The sequence below is a fragment of the Mytilus trossulus genome, chromosome 6 (assembly GCF_036588685.1).
Source record: "Mytilus trossulus isolate FHL-02 chromosome 6, PNRI_Mtr1.1.1.hap1, whole genome shotgun sequence".
In the NCBI taxonomy this organism is placed as follows: domain Eukaryota; kingdom Metazoa; phylum Mollusca; class Bivalvia; order Mytilida; family Mytilidae; genus Mytilus; species Mytilus trossulus.
The window spans coordinates 4,902,047-4,926,485 of NC_086378.1; the positions used below are offsets into that span (position 1 = coordinate 4,902,047).

The 24,439-nt window shown below is 32.9% G+C and overlaps 1 protein-coding gene across 1 annotated transcript; it reads right to left on the minus strand.

Annotated features, from left to right (window-relative positions):
* Nucleotides 1-7,112: 7,112 nt before the first annotated feature.
* On the minus strand, nucleotides 7,113-11,720 carry LOC134723152 (uncharacterized). Its single transcript, XM_063586789.1, has 3 exons — nucleotides 11,611-11,720; nucleotides 10,252-10,368; nucleotides 7,113-7,307 (listed from the first exon to the last, which is right to left on the minus strand). Exons 1-3 carry the CDS (start codon nucleotides 11,713-11,715, stop codon nucleotides 7,125-7,127), a joined length of 405 nt encoding a protein of 134 aa, XP_063442859.1. The 5' UTR covers nucleotides 11,716-11,720; the 3' UTR covers nucleotides 7,113-7,124.
* Between the last annotated feature and the right edge of the window lie 12,719 nt (nucleotides 11,721-24,439).

A 24,439-nucleotide genomic window follows, 5' to 3' on the forward strand; every position in this document is an offset into this window, starting at 1 on the left:
GCACCTGAGATCACCCTTGTTTTTGGTGGGGTTCGTGTTGTGTATTCTTTAGTTTTCTATGTTGTGTCACGTGTACTATTGTTTTTCTGTTTGTCTTTTTAATTTTTAGCCATGGTGTTGTCAGTTTGTTTTAGATTTATGAGTTTGACTGTCCCTTTGGTATCTTTCGTCCCTCTTTTATTACCACTGGGTCGATGTCTCTGCTGGTGGACATTTTGTCCTCGAGGACATCATCCGCCCAGTAGCAAAACTACAATTGCATGAACTCACGAAGAACTAACAGGAAACTGGCTCGGACGTCGCCCAGTATAAAAAGTTCCGAAACAGAAGTCACCATGGACACGGTGTCGTCTGATACGGCAGGAGTCCCCCCATCACCAGACATGACAAATATCCCTAACACGACTCATTCAGATCATCGTCCTAGTGACACAGCAATATTACACATATACAGCCTTGTTCAGTTCTCCTTAAAGACATTTTGGTTTTTGATGACACAGTACAACACTGTTGCATTTCAAAATGTGAGACCAAAGGCTGCAAAACTTGTGCTATTTTAATTACAGATGCTGAATTCACTAGCAATTTGACCAAGAAGTCATATTTTACCAGAAGTTACGATGATTTGAATTGTAAATAGATAAATGTCGTCTACGGATTAGAGTGCAACCTTTGCGGATTGGTATACGTCGGTGAAACGAAAGGAAGGCTAAACAAACGTATGTGTGGTCATAGATCAGACATTGACCTCAATGCTAACGACATTCTTTACCAGCATTTCAATCAGCCCGGTCATTCCATCGTTTCTATGACAGTTCGAATTATCGAAAAGATATACCATAACTCTAACAATCCTAATCTTTCAACGACTCTCCGTAGACAAAAAGAAGACTACTGAAGGAGACAAATGGGAACTGCAACACCGTATGGCTGCAATGACAAAATTGATGGTAAAGGTATTTTATCTAGTCCTTCGTGTAACTCGGTGAATGTGATGAATATTTTTAACTCGACTCCTCGACGTAGACGTAGTCATGGTCATCGTCATTATACATCACCCTCTCTGCATGATGTCTCTATTAATGACTTGCTGCCATGCATACAAAAACCGTTAGGTATTCATCACATTCGCACGAAACTTTACTCATTACCCCTTTCAAAACTTCATTCTCTGTTCAATTTATGTTTGGAATCCACTGTTACAAACCCTCATTCAAACCAATGCAAACTACAAGCTATTATTTCGGATATTGCAAGTCACAGACTTTTCAAGCAAGTTCGTATTGGAAAAGATGAAAAAGAGAAAAGATATTTTCTAAATCTTTCCTTTGCCAACAAAGGTCTCGATGGCGTCAACTAGGCAATATCCTTCATCATAAATTAGTTCAATCGAAAATACCTCCTTATTTCAAAGACCAGTCTGTACCAATAATTTCTTATACCTATACCAAACCTATTGCAACTAAAATTTTCAATTACAAACGCGTTTTGCAGGATCTCGATATTGACGACTTCAAGTCTAAACCTTCTGATTGCACTTGTGCTAGTTCCCAATTCACATATAATAATGCTGGCCACGTTATTACCGGTGACCTTAACATTGATAATAACACTTCTCTACGAAACGTGTTATCGAAAGGTCCGAAATATCGTGAGCCTAAATCCATCAATTGGAAATACAACTTTAAAATTTGATGGATTCAGTCGAGGATTATGCCAGGCAATGGGCTAAGCGCGAGAAGGAAGACATAGACACTCTATCCGAATGGATTAAGGCAGTGAGGTCGTTAATACAAATCAGAATTAAGAAACTGAATGGGTCCATCAATGCCCATGCTACGTCAATCTTCAAAGACCCAAATGTTGCTAAATACCTATCCGACCTCAATGATAAATATGTTGTTGTCCCCGCAGACAAAGCCCTAAATAACATCGTTTTTGTCTGTAAAAGTCATTACATTAATTGCTTGATAAACGAATTAGGTATAGACAATTCACTTGGAAACTCAACATATACCCTCACGACACTTACCAAAGAGGACATTCTGGATAATCATAGGTCTGTTCTTTGTTCCTTTGGTATTTCAACCAAAGATGAAGAACTGGATCTTCCATCACTGTATTGGATACCTAAACTACATAAGTGTCCTTACAAACAACGGTATATTGCTGGGTCTTCCAAGTGCTCCAAGAAACCTCTTTCTAAATTATTAACATTTATTTTATCAGCAATCAAAGACGGGCTTCAAAGTTATTGTGAAACTGCCTATTCTAGAGGTGGCGTGAATCAGATGTGGATACTTAAAAATTCCAAAGATCTTTTAGAGTACATACAATCTAACTCTCTTTCATCTTGTAACAGTTTTAAAACATTTGACTTTTCTACTCTTTACACAAGTATTCCACATTCCAAACTAAAAGACAAATTAAAAGAGTTGGTATTACTTTGCTTCATAAAAAAGAATGGCCAACGTAGATACTAGTATCTTGTCTAAGGGAGGGATAAATCCTACTTTGTAAAGTATCACTCTGATTCAAACAAAAAATGCTCTGAAACCGATATTATCAAGATGCTTGATTTCTTGATTGACAACATATTTGTTACGTTCGGAGGACGTGTTTTTCAACAGACTGTGCCCTTCTACTTGCTGACTTGTTTCTTTATTACTATGAGGCTGAATTCATGCAGGAACTTCTTAGGAAGAAAGATAAGAAGTTAGCAATATCCTTTAACTCTACTTTCCGCTATATAGATGACGTTCTTTCACTAAACAATTCAAAATTTGGTGAGTATGTGGATCGCATCCATCCCATCGAATTGGAGATAAAGGATACTACAGATAAAGTCGGCTTCATATCTTGACTTACATCTAGAAATTGACAATGAGGGTACGTCGAAGACAAAACTTTACGACAAAAGAGATGATTTCAGCTTTCCAATTGTGAACTTTCCATTTCTAAGTAGCAACATTCCAGCAGCACCTGCATACGGGGTATATATCTCCCAATTGATACGATATTCCCGTGCTTGCATTTCCTATCATGATTTTCTTGATAGAGGGTTACTGCTCACAAGGAAGCTATTAAACCAAGAGTTCCAAATGGTGAAGTTGAAATCATCCCTTCGTAAATTTTACGGACGCCATCACGAGTTGGTTGACCGTCATGGAATAACCGTTTCACAAATGATATCGGATATGTTCCTTACGTCGTAACTACAATCCCCTTCCCTTTCATGAATTTGACTTACCGAATAAGACTATTTACCGGATTTGTAATCACATAAGCAACACGACGGGTGCCGCATGTGGAGCAGGATCTGCTTACCCTTCCGGAGCACCTGAGATCACCCTTGTTTTTGGTGGGGTTCGTGTTGTATATTCTTTAGTTTTCTATGTTGTGTCACGTGTACTATTGTTTTTCTGTTTGTCTTTTTCATTTTTAGCCATGGCGTTGTCAGTTTGTTTTAGATTTATGAGTTTGACTGTCCCTTTGGTATCTTTCGTCCCTCTTTTAACGGGGCTCGCGGGTATAAATCATTTCTTTTCTAATATAGGATTTCCCTATATTTTTCAATAAATGAACTTTATCTTTTTCTTAATAGAAAAATAAAATAAAAAAATAGGGTCACCGTTCATTAAGCTCACAATCTGCCTTCGAAAGTAGCATACATTTTTGTAAAATTACTTTTTTCTGTTGAATAATAGAAGAAATAAAGCTAATGTCGCAATAAAAAAAGAACTAGATTACACAAATCACCCAAATTTTACAATAGTTAAGTTTTAAGAACAGCTTATTTGAAAATGTAAAGAAAAAAACATAGGTCACCGATGGCTTAAAAAAAGATATTTCAATTGTAATGCCAAAAAATGCATTTTTTGCACCAAAGGGAGATAATTTGGAGCTTTTTTAATGATATGTATATTTTGAAAGTCATCTTTGGCCAAACAAAAGGAATTTTATGAATGATTTTTGTTCCATATGATAAAGTAACAACTAATAGAGTAATAAATAAAATTTGAAATGAAAACAAAAAAGTTTATTTTTTTTCTTAAATGTTTATACCTGCGAACCTCCTTAATCATAAAAAAGCTTCTGCCAAAGTTTCAGAAAATGTTATGAATGTTTGATTAAGTATTCATTGAAATGTAACAATCTTTCACTCTAGACTACATATTCGCGCACTGACTGCAAATAACTAGGTCCGGGTTAACAGCTAAACACGTATTGAGAACACAATATTTTTTTCATTGTTTTGTTCTCATACAAAACTGAAAAACTGTCCAACTACTTCTATCAACACAGGTAAAATTATACTAAGGTTTGACATAACATGTAATGACTGAAACATTAATCTTAGACTGTATCTAAATGTTTACTGTAAAACCACTTGTCATTTTATCAGTAAAATACGCAAAAATGTAACCAAATATTTTCCAAATTGTGCTTTTGATAAAGTTATTAGATAAAAAAAAAAAAAAAGCTTCTATCGAAATTTTGTAAAATTCCACAAAGATTTGTCAGAGTAATTGATGTTTAAACAAGAATGTGTCCATAATGCAAGGATGCTCTACTCGCACTTTCATTTACTATGTTTATTCGACCCGTGAACGGACGGACCCGGATTCATTTCAATGAATAGGGTAGTGTTTGATGAAGTTGAAGATCAATCAAATTGAAACCTAATACACATATTCCCTATAATATGATCTTTAAAAAATGCCAAATTATAATTGGATCCCAATTTCAGGTAATCAGTGAAAACGATCCCGATTTCCATTGAAATTGGGGTCAACATATAATTTGGCATCAAGATTATATTATATGGAACATGTGTCGTACGTTTTAAGTTGATTGACTTACTTTACTTTTTTATTACTTTATAGAGAGTTACTAAGCAGTTCTCCTGTTGTAGACGACATTCAATGGCATACTTGGTTGTTAAGATTAGACTTCATCTATCAAATTAAATATACACATTCATAAGTGTATTGATAATTATTAACCTGAACATCAAACTAATTGCTGTGCATAAGTAATTTATTGCTTTAAGTTGAAACATGTTATACACATTACAATGGTACATTATAGGAAGTAATGAATTCTTAATCAAGAGCTATATAATACATAGGACACAAAATTAGACACAGAGCAGAGGTGTTCCACTATATGACAACAAATAAAATTGGAAGACCACTGGCACTTGTTAAAATATAACCTTTTTTTTAAAGACTTGCAAATATACATGTATCTCTAGCGATAGAAAAAATGTACATATATCTCTAACGATAGAAAAAATGTACATGTATCTCTAGCGATAGAAAAAATGTACATATATCTCTAACGATGGAACAGATATAAGGTATACGGACATCATTCGTAAATATAGCTCAACATGCAGACTTCTTATACGTTTAGGTATTTCACATCCAATTTTTTATGGAAATATTCTTTATAAAGCACACAAATGTCAGTATTCACCGCAGAAACTAACAAAACCTTTAAATAGACTTATTAAGAAGGGATATAGTTACGATACTGTTGTCAGGACTTTAAAGATTGCATACGTTGGCGTTAATATTGATTCACTTATAGGGTCTTTGCATCGGAACTAAACACATTTATTAAAAAATAACAGTTGTTGGCATGAACCGGGTTATGTTCTTCTCATATATGGTATGATGGTATGATACTAAACCCCTAACGGGAAGGATTGTGCCTGATATTCATATGATGAAATTATAATCTTTCAATTAGTTTAATTGAAGTCTGGAGCTGGCATGTCAGTTAACTGCTAGTAGTCTGTTGTTATTTATGTATAATTGTCATTTTGTTTATTTTCTTAGTTTACATCTTCTGACATCAGACTCGGACTTCTCTTCAATTGAATTTTAAATGTACGTATTGTTATGCGTTTACTTTTTCTACATTGACTAGAGGTATAGGGGGAGGGTTGAGATCTCATAAACATGTTTAACCCCGCCGCATTTTTGCGCCTGTCCCAAGTCAGGAGCCTCTGGTCTTTGCTAGTCTTGTATTACTTTAATTTTAGTTTCTGGTGTACAATTTGGAAATTAGTATGGCGTTCATTATCACTGAACTAGTATATATCAGATTAGGGTTCAGCCGAAGGACACCTCCGGGTGCGGGAATTTCTCGTTACATTGAAGACCTGTTGGTGACCTTCCGCTGTTGTTTTTTCTATGGTCGGGTTGTTGTCTCTTTGATACAGTCCCCATTTCCATTCTCATTTTTTTTATACATGTAACTTAAGCGATAGAACAGATATACACGTATCTCTAGCAATAAAAAAGATATACATGTTTATTTAGCGATGATAAACATGTATCTATAACGATAACACATAAATACATGTATCTCTAGCGACAAAACAGTTATACATGTATCTCGAGTGATAGAAAAGTTTTACATGTTTCTCTAGTGATAGAAAAGATTTACATGTTTCTCTAGTGATAGAACAGATATACATGTATCTCTAACGATAGTACAGATATACATGTATCTCTAACGATAGAACAGATATACATGTATCTCTAGCGATATAACAGATATACATGTATCTCTAACGATAGAACAGGTATACATGTATCTCTAACGATAGAATAGATATAAATGTATCTCTAACGATAGAACAGATATACATGTATCTCTAGCGATAAAACAACTATACATTGATGTACATGTATATTTAGCGATGATAAACATGTATCTATAACGATAAAGCAGTAAGACAATTATCTCTAGCGATACAACAGATTTACATGTTTCTTTAGCGATAGAGCAGATTTACACGTTTCTCTAGTGATAGAACAGATATACATCTATCTCTAATACATGTGTCTAACGATAAAACAGATATACATGTATAAGTAGGATCATTGTCTGTCTTCAAAAATAAAGAAGTGGGGTTTCTATATTCCTAAATAAAATATAAACAAATCGATGTTATCTTCGGAATAATGTTATAATAATAAAAAAAAACAACGAAAAATAGGGCCGTATGTGAAGCAATGGAATAAATGTATAGATAAGAAAAAATATTTTGACTTCTTCAAAAAATGTTCTTTCTTCTTTTTCTCTTTTTCTCTTTGTATTATGTTCGTTTATCTGTCATCAGTCTTACTGCGTAAAAGATAATTCCTCAAGTTGTCATTGAAATGAGATTTGCCTCGTCTCAGAAATTGCCTATTTGCACCAATACCTTTATTGTCGCGGGCTTCTGTGTGCACTGTACCCTTATCTTTCTTCATCCTTTGTTCAAGGGCTTTTTTTTTGTAGAAGTGGTCCTAAAATAAAGAAGTTTTATAGAATCACCACACATATATGACAGTAGCATACCTAATCAATCACCAACACTCGACTCCTCCGAATAAAACAGACGTAAAAACAATAACAAAACAACGAATGAAATATCGTCCTGGAATCTAATTCTTATAATCGCAATTCCTCGATTAAAAATTCTTCTCATGAGATGTATCTATATGGATATATAAAACACTCATGATACACCTTGTGAGCTGAACATATTGCATTCTTTCATTCTTGAACATATTGCACTCTTCCATTCTTGAACATATTGCACTCTTTCATTCTTGAACATATTGCACTCTTTCATTCTTGAACATATTGCACTCTTTCATTCTTGAACATATTGCACTCTTTCATTCTTGAACATAAACATAAGTATTAAAACTGTACGTAGGTAGATAACTAAGAGACTTTTTTTTTTTTAGAAAAGGCAATCTTTAGCTTAATTGACATTTGAGATCACCCCTAGATTTTGGTGGGGTTCGTGTTGTTTATTCTTTAGTTTTCTATGTTGTGTCATGTGTACTATTGTTTTTCTGTTTGTCTTTTTCATTTAAAACCATGGCGTTGTCAGTTTATTTTAGATTTACGAGTTTGACTGTCCCTTTGGTATCTTTGGTCCCTCTTTGATTAAGGACCCTCGGAGTTCAGTATTTTTTGTGATTTTAATTTTTGACATTCAATATTTCATAAGTGTTAATACAAACGATATTCACTTGACCGTAGGTCGTAGTTTGAATACTTATAACAGTGAAATTTGTGCGAAAAGTAATAATGCAAATAGAAACGGGGAGATTTGAAAAAATAATTTTAAAAGATCGAGTATGTGATAATTGTACGAATGTTTTAGAAGATGAAGCCCATGTTATTTTATCTTGTCCTTTGTATGATGATTTTAGAAAAAACATTATTTGATGAAGCAACACATTTTAATAGTGATTTTATGTCTTATGATGATAAACAGAAATTAGTGTTTTTATTTACAGATAATAATATGATTCGTAGCTGTGCCAAAGCCTGTAATCTTATTTTAAATAGACGTAGAAATGTTTTATACTGTAATTAATGTTAATGTCAATATGTTTTATAATAGATGCATTCTTTATATAATTTGTAATGTTATCTTGTAATTCTGTACAGAATGGCTCTCTTTTTATATTTATATATTTTTACATTTAATGTAATGTTTTATCATATATTTAGTACAAAATACAGCTATTTTGTATATCTAATAAAGGTTCTTTTTTTCCAGTCTGTATCACCTACCCTGTATCGCATGGCTAAACCCGTATCGCATACCCCGTATCGCATGGTAAAACCCGTATCGCATACTTTTTTTTTTTTTTTTTTTAACTAAAGTCAGTTTTTTAGGTTTTTTTTTTGCTTAAGATTTTTTTTTTCTAAAAATAGGTAATTTTTTGGAATGACGTCATTGTTTGGTATGTAACGTCACGTACATCAAGTTTTCATATTGTATGTGACGTCACGAACATCAAGTTTTTACAACATATTTTTTGGCACACTCAATGCAACTATAAAAAATACAAAACCCTTAAATATATACAATAATAAACAAAATATTTTCAAAACATCAAATTGTAAGGTAACCTAGGTGCTTCGTATAAATAATTGAGCAGTTATTTTAAAGCTTTGAAACAAGACAAAAGCAGAACTGAAGGTTACCTAGTGCTATGGATCAGAAAACAGTTCATATACTATAATACTCTTCTGTTGAAATATATGATAAAGCGTATAATACATGGCAAAATCCGTATCACATGCCGTATCACCCTCGACCAATATCATCCCTCGGGCCTAAAGCCCTTGGGCTGATATTGATGTCTCGGGATGATACGACATATGATACGGATTTTGCCATGTATTATTCTCTATGTATTATATATTATTGAGAGATGAGACTTAAATAAAATATTGAATTGAAATTGAATTGCAAAACTAGAAATAAAAGTGGAAAGGTTTTAAAATTTCCTACATGATTATTGATAATGTATAAATGCCAAGACAAGATGTAGTTATTAGGAAATATCAGCCGTATTTGGGCCAATGACCAAACTGTACCCTGTTTCCTAAACAAAACAGTTGCTGTCTACGATGTCTATATAAGAAAATAAAGGGTTAATAGTTATCAAAGGTATCAGGCTTGTAATATAATACGCCAGACGCGCGTTTCGTCTATATAAAATACTCATAAATGACGCTCAGATGGAAATACTTCAAAAGCCAAACAAGTACAAAGTTGAAAAACATTGAGGACTCAAATTCTAAAAGGTTTGCTAGCTAAAATAGAGGGAAATATATATTCCCTTCATTGATCATTGGGAGATTTGAAGATTCTAGAACTTATAATTTCAAAAAGTCAGACTTAGAAACCGATATCTATCGAAAGGGTGGTAAGATTTTTTTTTTAAGATTTAAGATTTTAAGATTTTATTGATATAAAAATCCAAAATCTGTATTGTCATCAACACATACACAAAGAACAAACAAACAGTAATTATTACAATCAATTATATGTACATAAAATGTTAATATATCTTTTCTTTCTTATCTATCTACTTGACTGAGGAGGTACAGTTTTACATCATAGTTATACAATTTATATACTAAATAACGTAAAATTAAGTTAGTGAACGTCTGAACTTGTACATCTCACTAATACCTTTTATGCAACATTTACTGACATCATAATCATTACTTCGAAATATGAGGTGAAATTTTTCTATGTCTGAAAGATTATTGAAAGATGGTAAATTATCTAAAATATTCTGAAAAAATTTAATTCTCAACTCATTGAGTTTGGTACATTTTATGGTGAAGTGTAATTCATCCTCAGCTTCAAATTTACATAGAGGGCATATTCTGTTTTCTAAATCAATCTTTCTGTGGTGGTATCAAACCTACCATTCGGACATCCGATTTCATCTTCACCATCACTGCAGTCCGGATGTGAGTCGCATACCAAAAACCACGGAATACATTTGGCATCTCCTGAACACATGAATGCATTATTTTTACAATCTGTGGAGTATAAAAAGAAACAAAATTAGATTTCAACGTACCAACTATATCAAATAGATAAAAACCATACACAAGGTAGCTATACAAATATAGACAAATGTAAGAACTTTAAACTAGATACAAGGATTTAAAGTTAAAGAGCTCTTCCTTTTACAGAAATAAAATACATGTATACAGATATAGGAAGATGTAGCAAGAGTGCAAATGAAACAACTCTCCCTTCATAAAAGTAAATCATTATAGGTCAACGTGCGGTCTTCAACACGAATACATGTATAACTGGTATTTATTAAACTCTTAACATGCTTTAAATCTAGGAAGTTTTCTTCACATTCATATATTTTTACTTATTGAACTTGTTGATAATGATTGAAATGATATTAGTGTTGTTAGATAAATATAGATTATAACATGGCATTATCTTTTTTTTTATATCAGACCCCTTATCAGCCCTAGGTCATGATAATGTTTTCAAGATATACACACGATACAATTCATGAATATAAACCAAGATACATATTTATTTTGATTTGAACTTTGTCAGTTATTTTATAATATCAAATTATTTATTTGTGATCGCTAGATTGTGCCCCGTTATGTTAAGCATTGTTTAGTAGAAATCATTTGTGATTTTGTGATTTTCACTGGTTTTGCGATTGTTATCTCTTTTGCATATACCCAACATCTTCTTTGTTATGCATTCATGTGTTTGATTTTGGCATGATTGGCCAACGACATCGAAAGATATGTTACTTGTGTATCATTTGTGTGTCTTTTTTCATATTTAAGAGTCATATATTTTCTATGTATGTTTTGGTTACTTTTGTATAGGTTTGATGTAATATTGATATGTGTATATATTCCACATTTTGTTTTATTATGCTCATGCATATCTAATTGCAGATTGTTTGCCTTTTTACATGATTACCTTTTTACTAATAAATTTGCGTTATATATTTAACAGTGATTCTGAATACTAGTATGTGAAAGAAATGCAAAAACTCTATCTGTACGCATTTTTTTTATAAATAAAAAAATAAATAAAAACAAATGATGAAATACCACGTAAAATAAATTATAAGAATATTACAAATGTTCAATATTTTAAAGAAAAAAAGGTGAATAACACATTTCTCTTATGGTCATAGGGAAATATGAAGATATTTAAGAAGCATAGAACTTAAAATTGCAAAGATTCAGACGTAGAAACCGAAATATATCAAGAGGGGAATATAAACTTACCATGACAGTGCATTTCATCTGCACCATCAATGCAATTCGGAATAGTGTCGCATACTCAATGCCACGGAATACATTTGGGATCTGCTGTACACCTGAATGCATCATTGATACAATCTGTGGAGTATATAAAGAAACAAAATTAGATTTCAACGTTCCAGCTATATCATATACTTAAAACTCAAATATACAAGGTAGCAGTACAAATATAGACAAATGTATTAAAGAACGTTAAATTAGATACAAGGATTAAAAGATAAAGATCTCTTCCTCTAGCAGAGAATAAATACATGTGTATAGATATAGGAAGATCTAGCAAGAGTGACAACGAGACAACTCTCCCTCAAAGTTACGGTTCATAAAAGTAAATCATTTTAGGTCAACATACGGTCTTCAACACGAATACACGTATAACTGGTATTTATTAAACTCTTAACATGCATTAAATGTAGAAAGTTTTCTGCACATTAATTTATTTTTACTCATTGAACTTGTTAATACTGATTGAAATAATTTTAGTGTTAGATAAATATAGATTATAACATGGCAATTTTTTTTTATATCAGACCACTAGGTCATGATATCAGCCTGAGAGCCGACAGACTAGAGAGATGATTTTGACCATGGGCTAATAAGGGGTCTCATATGAAAAATGACATGTTGTGTTCTTTATATCATATACTTCAGCAGCAGACAAACAAACAAAACCTATTCAAAACTTTGCATTTTTAACAATATTTTCCTGATTCTTATTTCGTATCAGACTGTTTTGTTTTACACAGCCTAGGTACGTACTATATCGGTGGGTTTTTTTCCCCGGAATTTGCCGAATGACGTCTAAATAACGTGCGATAATTTTACATAGAAGCATGCAATAATAACCGGAAGCAGTTGATATAAAACGGAAGCAGTTAATATAAACCAGAAGCAGGTGATATAAACCCAAAGCAGGTGATAACAAAAGTCATATCACACGGCTGAAGCAATTTATCAATTCTATTAATGAATAAATATATGTACAAATTAGTTTTATCATGGGGTACAATTATACCATTATTTTCTTCAAGTGTATGCTATTATTAGATTATTACATGACATTTTTATAGCAGATGTATCATCAACCCAAGGTTCAATATCAGACCAAGAGCCGATGGCTGATCTTTTTATCGTATTCTTCAATAATTATGGAGATCAAAAAACAGTTTGATATATTGATCCACAAGTGGAATGTTTAAAGTTAAAAAGTTTACGGACGTCGGACGCCAAATGTAGAAAATCTGATATGAACTCCTCCTATCATGTGCCTGATCAATAGAGGAGAAAAACGATAGCAAGATATATTTTTGTATTGACGATAAAAATATCAACATAATATACACTATTCAAGTAAACAAGTAACTTTCTTATTAGGATGGAAACTTTAGAAAAGGCATTAATTGATCTATTTTTAAATTTAGTCTTTTTGTGTTTGCATTTTATGTAAGATATTTCAATGTATCGTGATAATTGTTTTGTACACTACTTTGATTAAACTGTTTTCCACTAAAACGTGTTTTCGGGAGTTTCCCGAGTATCACCGGAATGCCATGCTATAACATTATATAGAGAATAATACATGGCAAAATTCGTATCATATGTCGTATCATCCCGATATACCAATTTTAGCTAGAGGGCCTTTATGCCGAAGGGATGATATTGGTCGAGGGTGATACGGCATGTGATACGAATTTTGCCATGTTTTATACGCTTTATCAGGAGAGTATGACCAGCTTTCTGATTCCTAGCACCTGGGTTACCTTCAGGTATATTTAATACCAGAAAAGGACATATGATGTTATACACTACAAGACAAAAAAACAACTGTCCATACCAGTAACAGTCATTGTGTCCAGGATAAAAAGGGACTATCACAATACTTGTGTCCAGGATAAAAAGGGACTATCACAATACTGCGGAAATTATTCATGTACTTTTACGCGTTAGCGCTGTCTATTAGTATATGTAACGTCATGATTTCTATGTGAAAACGTCATTGTATTCCAGCATTAATTTAGTCATTTATATAGACGTCATTTTCTCACTTCATAACACAACGCATTCAACAATTATACGATTACGAGAATTGTACGACAGTCTTAGTCTGTAGAAGACTGAAAAATGGCTTTCAAATATACTGAAAATAACTGTTGGGGTATATCCTTTTTTTTATGGAACATCAGTCTTAATATATATTTTTTTATTTGACATAGCTAATTTCGGCTCTGTAAGCATGGTTTAGTCAAAATCTATTAATAACTTTTCTTGTTTTGGTTTTGGGACTGTTATCTCTTTTGTATATACCGAATATCTCCTTTGATATGTATTTATGTTAGCAATATTGCCATGAATGACCATCTACATCAACAGATATGTACATGTGTAACATTGAGCGACAAAATTTCTTCCTATGTTACGTTTACAATTTTCTGACGTCAGACACACGAAGAAATGCATGTTTTTTTTTAATTTGATAAATACTTTTAAGCATTTTTGTAAATGATTGTATGTTTTGAGATTGTAACACAGTGATGACTGCTGTACCAATATTTTTGACTTTAATTTATTATGTCTGTTTTGGTCACGCATCGTTGTAAATATAATGTAATTTGATGCGACTGTCATATAAGTCAGAGGTTAAGCGCTACAAAACCAGGTTCAATCCACCATTTTCTACATTTGAAAAAGTATGTACCAGGTCAGGAATATGACAGTTGTTGTCCATTCGTTAGATATGATTTGTCATTTGATTTTGCCATTTGAATAGGCACGTTATGATTGAATTTTCATCGGAGTACAGTAATTTTGTGATTTGACCTTTTAGAATGTAGTTATAACATTTGAGTGTCTTTTTTCCTATTCAAGAGTCATATTTTTCTACATGTGTTTTGGTCAATTTGTTGTTGGGTTGATGTAACATTGACACATTTCCTTTCATTATGCTCAATCACATCTAATTGCAAAAATGTTTGCTTTTTGACATGATTAACTATTAACTTATATTTTGGTTTTATAAGTTTAACAGTGAATATGTGAAAAACAAATGCAAAATTTATCTGTACGCATATCTTTTATTAGGGATGTCAAAAGATCTGAAATTTAATACAAGGATACTCGGTTATGATACTCGGGTACTTGCTAGAACTCGGATGAATAAATATTAAACTTCTATTGAAAAGTTAAAGTTTTAGGTGGGATGCAGTGTTTTTGTGACTGCCTTTCAAAAAAATATCCACGAAAGACAAACATACTTCAAACATATATTGCACCTCTGTTTTTGTGTCAATTAAACAATGAATAACCAACTGCCTTTATACAAATATCATATTAGCAATTACTGTTTGTAAACGTGTTTATAAACAAAATTCCAATAAAATCAAAAAAAATATTTGCATATATAGTCTGACAAAGTAGACAATACATGTATCATCTGTTCCTGAGGAGTTGGCACTTTTAATAACACGAATCGTCCATTAATTTGTCAACAACAAATATGGGATTTCAAATTACTTGTGCCTTTTCGAAATGCGTAGTCTTACTGTTCTGTGCTTTGTATTTTAGCACTATTGTTTGTCTGATTATATTTTTTTAGCCATGGCGTTGGCAGTTTATTTTCGACTTTTCGAGTTTGACGTCGCCCTCGTACTTTCGCCTATCTTTAAATTGTAAGCTAAATATATTATTATAGTTTATATTTAAATACAGAGTAATTAGATTAATTCGAATGTACATCTCATACCAATCACGTTTAATAGAAATCTTGAGTAAAAAACGAAGGAGAGATTTTACGGCTTGTGACGAGTTGATTATTAATCCATGAAATTTTGATCCGTGTATAAACACCTTTAAAATGTCCCTAATCAGTTGCTCAGAGTTCACCTCATGTCAATTTGATTTTGTTCTTGTTTAGAAATCTGGATGACAATTCCAGACGAAACACTATTTGACTTTTTATTTTTGTCACAAGTTGTGCATATAAAACCTTCTATCGGACGTTGCTGGTACTACTATAAAAAAAAAATAGTATCCTTAGGAATAACATTTTTATTTTTAATTGATTTTATTTAGTATCACGTAGGGGATATTTAAACGAAACTAAAATGTGAATGGGAATGTGAAGAAAACATGTCTCAAGATGTATAACACGCAAACGAGTATCCGAGTTCTAAAACTGAACTCGAGTACTCGGCCTTAAGAGGGAGTACCCGAGTACTCGTTGCTGTCCCTAGTTTTTATGTACAAAACATAAAAAATTCATGAAGTTCAAATTATGTTTTGATATTCATATTGCAAGTTCTTATAAGATTTATGTGTATTGATGTCTAAACGGCTCATAATAAACTATATGATTTGCACAATTGCATTCTTGTATTTTTGTAGGAATAAAACAGAACGTAGGGAAATCAATAAGAGACTTTATTTCAGAAAAGACAACATTAAGCTTAATTGACGTTCAATTTTGCATAGTGCGAATACAAACGATTGGCATTTGACATTTAGACGTACATTTTGTAGTTTGAATACTACACAGTGACATGGTGCCAAAAAATATGGCAAAATTAATCCAAATGTAATCATTTCATTTCAAATTAGTTTTTCCTTTCTTTAATTATTATTGATGGGATTCCAAGACAATATGCAGTTATGAGAAATATATGCCAATAAACAAATTGCAACCCTGTTCCCTAAACAAAACAGTTGTTGTCCACGCTATCTACAGAAGAAAATGAAGGATTAAGCTTGGTTTCATTGCTAGTCAATTCTGCTAATCGTATGATTTTGTTTATAATTCTGTTATATTGACAAAATAAACACAAATATATGGATGCATAGTGATTATCAACATACCCCAAGGACACCAGATTTTACATACCTCAAGGACACAAGATTCAACATACTCCCAAACACAAGATTCAACATCTTCCAAGAGACACAAGATTCAACATACTCCCAAACACACAAGATTCAACATTCTCCCAAAGACACATGATTCAACATACTCACAAGGACACATGATTCAACATACTCCCAAAGACACATGATTCAACATACCCCCTTTGATACAAGAATCAGCATACGCCTCGTCAGAGCAGTCTCCACAATTATCATAGCCATCGTTTATTTTTTCCGCAGGAACACATTTCGGATGATATTCATTGGGTTGGTAGAAACATTTAAATTCATCATCATCACAACCATCTGAAAGAGAAAACATAAATCAAATTTTATATAAAGAGGAACATGTATATTGTACACATCAATGAAATGAATGGTGAAAAATCGAGGAGAACATAAACAGCGGACAATTTTGCCATTTTTAAGCCTCAAATTTGATGGTCAGGGATGAAATTGATTTATTCAACTATATATATATATATATATAGATATAAGAGGTTCAAATGTGTAATGGGTTGAAATTCTTTAAAGTGACATTTAACAAAATATGATAATCTTCCCTTAAAATCATATTTCAGTTTCAACATTGTGTCAACTGCGTGCGACATTTATTGCAGTTTATTTTGCAAAATCAATTTTGAAATCATTTAAAGTTTTTTAATGGTGTATACTTATAGTTGACACTGGACAAAATATAGGATATCATGTTAAGGAGGGGTATATGCGAAAAATACCAGTCGAGAGAACGTTAAATTTCACGAGCCGTAAGGCGAGGGAAATTCATTCTCAAGACTGGTATTTTTCGCAAATACCTCTCAAGAGCATGATATGTCTGTTTTTAAAATTACACCGAATGTTGATGTTCAAAAACGCATTGATCGTGACGTTACAAGCGTCCAGTCGAATAGAGTATTTTTGGCAAATACCATGGCAGAGATGGTAAAAAAAGGCATATCCCAGGCGGCGTTAAACAATGAACGTTTTCATTTAATAACAGTGAATTGGGGAAAAATACACTGGCTAAAAACCAATCAAAACCCAGGATTCTTACATAAGGTGTAATTATAAAAAAAAAAAAAAAAAAACAAACGATGAAATGCACGTAAAAGAAAATATTTAAGTAATGACTCTTATATTTTTTCTGTCTATGAAAAAATAACATAAAAAAATTGGTGCAAACTGAATAACGCACGTAGCTGGTTATTTAAACAGTTTGCACCAAATTTTTCATGTTATTTCGAATAGACAGAAAAAATATAACAGTTATTTCCTATGATTTAATTTTAAATTCCATTTTTAGCCGTAGAAAACCATGCAAAAAACATTGATGACGTCACGGTCACATGACTAAATTATGTCTATGGGCTCATAACAAAAATTACGTCAGCCAATCAAAGACGCGTTACATCTAAAACTAAATTGCATATGTCAAATTCCTTTAACCTGAAAATTTTATTTGTAATACTTTGAAGTACATTTCTCTCATTAATCACAGGAAAATATGAAAATAAGCAGAATTGAAAATATAATTACAAAGATTTCAGTAGAAATAGATATCTATCAAAAGAGGAATATCAAACCTACTTGGACATCCTATTTCATCTTGACCATCACTGCAGTCCGGCCATGCGTCGCATACGCAGTTCGACCTAACACATTTATTATCTGCTGTACACTGGAAACTACCATTGTTACATTCTGCGAAATGTGAATGTAGAATAAAATCAGATTTTAACGTATATAAATGACTTTTAAAATGCATTTACAAGATAGCGATACAAATATAGAAATGCGTTAGAACGTTAAATTAATACTAGAATTTACAGTTGAAGAGTTATTCTCTTGCAGGGATTCCATATAACTTGTATTTAATTCGTAACATGAAGTAGAAGGTATCCTTCGAGTTCATTTATTATGCTCATTGAAGTTGTTGATAAGTGCTATAAGTTAAATTACATTTTTCATATCAGATGTGTTATCAGTCCAAGGTTTGATATCAGCTCAAGAGCCGAAGGCGTAGAAAAGTCTTAAAATGTCTGATGTAACAGTTTATCACCGGAAACGGGCATATGACCGTCATACTGTAATTTGCAAACGACTAAATCAACATTTCGAGGAATTTGTATTTACACTGAGAGTGTTGACCATAAGAGAAATAGTTTTACAACTTGTGAAAATTCGATATCGCTTCTTCATATCAACCCCCGTTATTTAGGTTTGCATTTTGTAACATAGGACAGTTCGGAGACACTTCCATTTTTTCCCTCAAAGGTCAAAATATATATGCATATGTATATTTACTGGTAGCATTTCCAAGTTATGTCTCTATGAGAAGCAACATAGAGATGAAGACTTGGAACCAGAACGAAAACAAAATTAATAAAAACAGAACAATTGAAATATCAAAGCAATTGATAATAGCTAGTAACTCAAAGTTAAAAATGTCATTCAATCAAAAGATACTTCATGCTGATGCGATAAACAAGTTGTGTCTATATACTTTTAAGTGAAATAAGGGAGATAATTGGCCATTTCCGGTTTATCGAAAGTCCCTTTTAGTCTTTAGTGAGAACGTGAATGTATTTAGGTTACAAAAAATATGGATTCCGAGTACTTTTCCATGAAAAATTCCAGTTTTCTCAGGGTTACTTCTCGTTGTCATTTTGCAAGATCATATGTCACCCAACCTTTTGTAAAAGGCTGATAATGAAACAAATTGAAGTAATGAATTTACCTTATAAAAAAACATTTTAGGGGCACTTACTCCTATATAATGCCATTAGATTGTTTCAGACCAAATGCAATATATTTTATTACAATGAAGCAAATATTTTGCACTTGTTAATTTAAAGAGTTGGAGAACATGCCAAAATAAGGAAGAGTTATAATTGAGAACTTGACCTTGACCTCATTTTCTAATTTCGGACCAAGCGGCTTTAAATTAAAAGATTTTAGGGTTATACAGTTTTAAACAGTTTATGAGTTAAGAAATTAAGGTAAATCTATTTGGTAAATGTTATATAACATTTCATCACTTCGTTCCTATCCAAATTAGCCAAAATTCATGAGGATGTAACGAACAAGACAATAACAATCAAAACCCAGGAGTAAACAAAGACTAAAAAAAACCAACAGTTATAAATAATTAATAGAAACAACTTCACTACAAACCGTGAGTGAAATCAAGTGCTCCGGAAGGGTAAGCATTTCCTGCACCGTATACCACACCCGTAGTGATATTTCTTAGTTCAGTTTGGTAATAATGGAAGGTTATTATGTCCGAGGAAGAATATCAGATATGATTTCTGACACACTTTTGTCATAATGGCCAATCAGCTTATGATGGCGACCGTAAATTTCTTGAGTGATGACCTTAATTTGATTGATTCAAAGCCCTGTCTTAGCAACTTTTGAGAAATCAGTATTCCTCGTTCAACAAAGTCAACTTTCTTTGAGCTAGCTCTAAAGTAATGTATCAATTGAGACACATATTCTCCATTTGCTTGTGCCGCTGGGATGTTGCTACACAGAAATTAACGAACTTTTTTCGATAACATTTTTTGTTAGGAAGAAGAAAATGCACACATTTGATAAACAATAATATGTAAAATATATTTTGCAAAACAAATATTTGTCTCATTTTGTGAGAAACATTGTCCATATCCTCTATTTTCAGTAGTGCTCGTTTGTAGAAATAAATGACAGAAGAAACATGACAGCTTCAAATAACTAGTCTAATATATATTCCACAAGTTTGTTACGATATGTCTCCACTCGAGACAATTAAATTTTAATATTTCTAACAAGCGTGAGGCTTTGCCGAGCTTTTCAAATAGTTAAATTTTAACTGTCGAGAGTAGAGAAATATCATAACACACAAGTTATATTGGTGGAATCTGTTTCTCTAATGATTTTATCCTTCTTGTTTAAAGATTTGAAGAAAGTTGTGTACTTTTTATGTGACATCACAAGGCATGGTCGCCTTTTCATGACGTCATAATATAGAAAAATTCAGAAGAAACAAAGAAAATTTAACGTCACAATAAAATCTCGACCAATCATTTATTGAGAACAATTTTTTCACTAGAGATTATAAATATTGTTCTCACACCGGTCAGGAAATGTGGAAATAGAATGGAAACTAGAGAAAATGATAAATAAATAACCGTAAAAAATGTGTTTCACGAACCGTCACATCCAAATTCACCAGAACCATCATCACAGTTTATATGCCCATCACATCTGTGCTTCTCTAGGTAGCATTGTTCTGAATGTGAAGAGCAACTTAGTTCATCTTCTGAACAACCGTCAGCTTCTATATAATACATAATGAAACGGATTAGTAATGCAAGTCCATCTGTTTGTCAAAGAATATACAAAAAAACAACAATTAAGCATCGACACAATGAAAACACAAAACATACACTTATAAATAAATACTGGCTTATACGTGAGACTAATGTCAATACGATTACAACCCAATAGCACTGATCCAACCAGAAACCATCGTTGATCCGTGGGACAAAAAATTTAGTTGTTGCAGCGTGTCCCATCTTAATGTATTTTGAAAACTGTCACATCTAATATCATTTCTGTTTACTTGTAATCTTTTCACTATCTGAGGGTCCTTAATGCACGTTGGTTCTAAGTAGTTCTACTTCTGTGATCACTAGCCAGCCAAAACTGATGTCGTGAGTTCTAAACCTGCTCTTGCGGGTGAACAGTCCACTCTAATCTTAATTTGACTAGGATTGTCAGTTTTCCGATCGAAGGTCGGTGGTTTTCTCCGGGGACCCCTACTTCCTCCGCCAATAAACACTGATGTTGTCATAAAAATTGTAAAGCTGAGATTTGGGTGTAACGTTGTTGGTCTTACGGACAAGCTAACAAGAAACTTTTCCAGATTTATCGTGGCAGAAATTCAATCCCATTAGGTTTCTCTATTTGACCATCAGCTATCCGATATTTGCATAAACGTTTTTTTTTTTTTTTTTTTATTAAATTCAGTTTTTAAATAAAAAGATGTGATATGATTGCCAATGAGCCAACTCTCTACCCGAGACTCAATGAAAAAAAAGTTAAGAACTATAGGCCATCGTTCGGTCGTCAGCCATGATTAAATTACATATTGCATAGTCAGCTGTAAAACCTACAAATGCTAATCAATTCAAACGAGCAATGTAAAGATCTGATTTAGGTAAAAAATAAACAATGATTGAAAAACAAATATGATATATACAGCAACAAACCACAGCCACCATGACAGATTTCAGACGGTGGACAGGTACAACCAGAGAGTGACGAGGTTAAAATAGTTTGGAAGAACAACCTAAGAATAAACTATTAAAATCATCTGAAAAGGGCTCAACACTTCTGATCAATACAATTGATAACACTATCATGCATCTTTTAGTACTCATCAATCCATTAGGTTTTGAAAAATGACGTTATTAGCAGCCAGAGAAAAACTTGACCTTTTCATGCTTTTGCGATCCCAGTGTATTTTATTCTACACGCCAGCGATAATAGTTAAATATCGAGAGGAACAGTCAAACTCATGAATCAAAAATAAACTGACAAAGCCATGGCTAAAAAAGAAAAAGACAAACAGACAAATAATAGTACACAGAAACAACATAGAAACACTAAAGACTGAACAACACGAACCACATTAAAACTTTGGGTGATTTCAGGTGCTCCGTAAGAGTAAGCAGATATGTTCCAGCTATGGCACCCGTCGTGTTGCTCTTGTTATAACAAACCCGGTAAATAGTCTAATTCGGTAGGTCACATTCATGAAAAGGGAAAGAGATTGTGGTTACGAAGTAAGAAACATAATCGATATCAAATGTGAAACGGATAATCCATAACGAATAATCCATAACGGATAATCCATAACGGTCAACCAATTCGCTATCGTAATATTTACGAAGGGATGATTTCAACTTCATTATTTGGAATTCTTGGTTTAAAAGCTTCTTTGTGACTAGCAATCTCTATCAAGGAAATCATTATAGGACATACCAGCGCAGGAATATTGTATCAATTGGGAGATATATACTCCATAATGAGGCGCTGCTGAAAAAAAAATGGAAAGTTCACAATAGGAAGCTGATCTCCTGTCGTTTGTCGAAAAAAATTGAGGTTGGACAGGTGTTTTGTTACATTTTTCAAAAGATTGACGTAGCATGGGTATTGGTCGACCATTGCTTTTCTTAATTCGGATTTACATCTACGATCTCACTGCCATTATCCATTCTGAAAGAATATCTACGTCTTCCTTCTCGCGCTTAGACTATTGTGTGGCATAATCTTCCGCTAAATTCATCAGCATTTTAAAATTTTACTTCCAAATTGATGGATTTATGCTTACGACAGTTCTGACCTTAAAATAACACATTGCGCAATGATGTATTATTGAAAATGTTGAGGTCACCGGTAAAATCGTAGCTAGCCAGATTAAATGCAAATTGGGAACTAGCACAAGTGTAATCCGGATGTTTAACCTTGAAGTCGTCAATATTGAGATCCTGCAAAACGAGTTTGTAATTGAAAATTATAGCGGCAATTAGTTTGGTATAGGTAGAAGAAATAATTGGTACAGACTGAGGTATTTTCGACTGAACCAGTTTAGTATGAAGGGTATTGCATAAGTTGACGCCATCTAGACCTTTGTTGGCAATGGAAAGTTTAGGAAAACATCTTTTTCAATGCGAACTGGCTTGAAACGTCTTTGTTCTGCAATGAAATGATAAGTGTAAGTTTGTATTGGTTTTGAATAAAGGTTTGTAACAGTGGTTTCCAAACATAAATGAAGTTTTGAAAATGGTAATGAAGACAGTTTCGTGCAAATGTGATGAATACATAACGGCTTCAGTATAAATGTCAGCAAGTCATTAATATAAACATCATGCAGAGTAGGTGATATATAATGACGATGACCATGACTGTATCTTCGTTGAGAGAGTTGAAAATATTCATCACATTCAGCGAGGTACACGAATGACTAGAAAAAATACATATACCATCAGTCTTTTCATTGCAACCATATGATGTCGCAGTTCCTAATGGTCGAATCCAGTAGTCCTCTCTTTGTCTACGGAGAGGCGTTGCAAGATGAGGATTGTTAGTACTGTAGTATATTTTTTCGATAATGCGATGAAATGATCAGGCTGATTAAAATGCTGGTAAATAATGTCGTTTGAGTTGAGTTTAATGTTTGATCTATGGCAGCACATACGTTTGTTTAAAATTAATTTCGTTCCACCGTCAAATACCAATCCGAAAGGTTGAATTCTAAATCGAAGACGACATCTATAGATTAACAATGTATATCATTGTAACTTCTGGTAAAATAAGACTTCTTAGTTACATTACTAGTGAATTGAGCATCTGTTATTAAAATTTCACAAGTTTTGCAGCCTTTGACGTGACATTTCAAAATGCTACAGGGCTGTTCAGTCATCAAAATCTGAAATATCTTTGAGGAGAATTGGAAAGGGCTGAGTATGTGAAATATTGCAATGGTCACTGGTACGATGATCTGTATGAGTCATGTTTTTTTTTATATTTGTCATGCCTGGTGATAAGGGGGCACCTGTTGTATCAGAACATATACCTCAAAATAATGCCAATGGTCACGTATCCCGATATAAACATAAACATACGTTTGACATCAGAAGTTGTTGTTCATAAAAAAAAATGTGAAACCGCCGATACATCAAATTAAATTGGTCATGTTTTGCATTGGCAAACGCCAGTTTTGTCCGGTATAGATTGACAAAGGGAAGTAATTTGTTTAAAAGGTCTCTAACAACAAAATCAAATAGGTAATTGGCATATGGATTATTTATTAGATCTTACTTGCTAAATGGAGTCCAGCCAGGACCATCAAAATAAA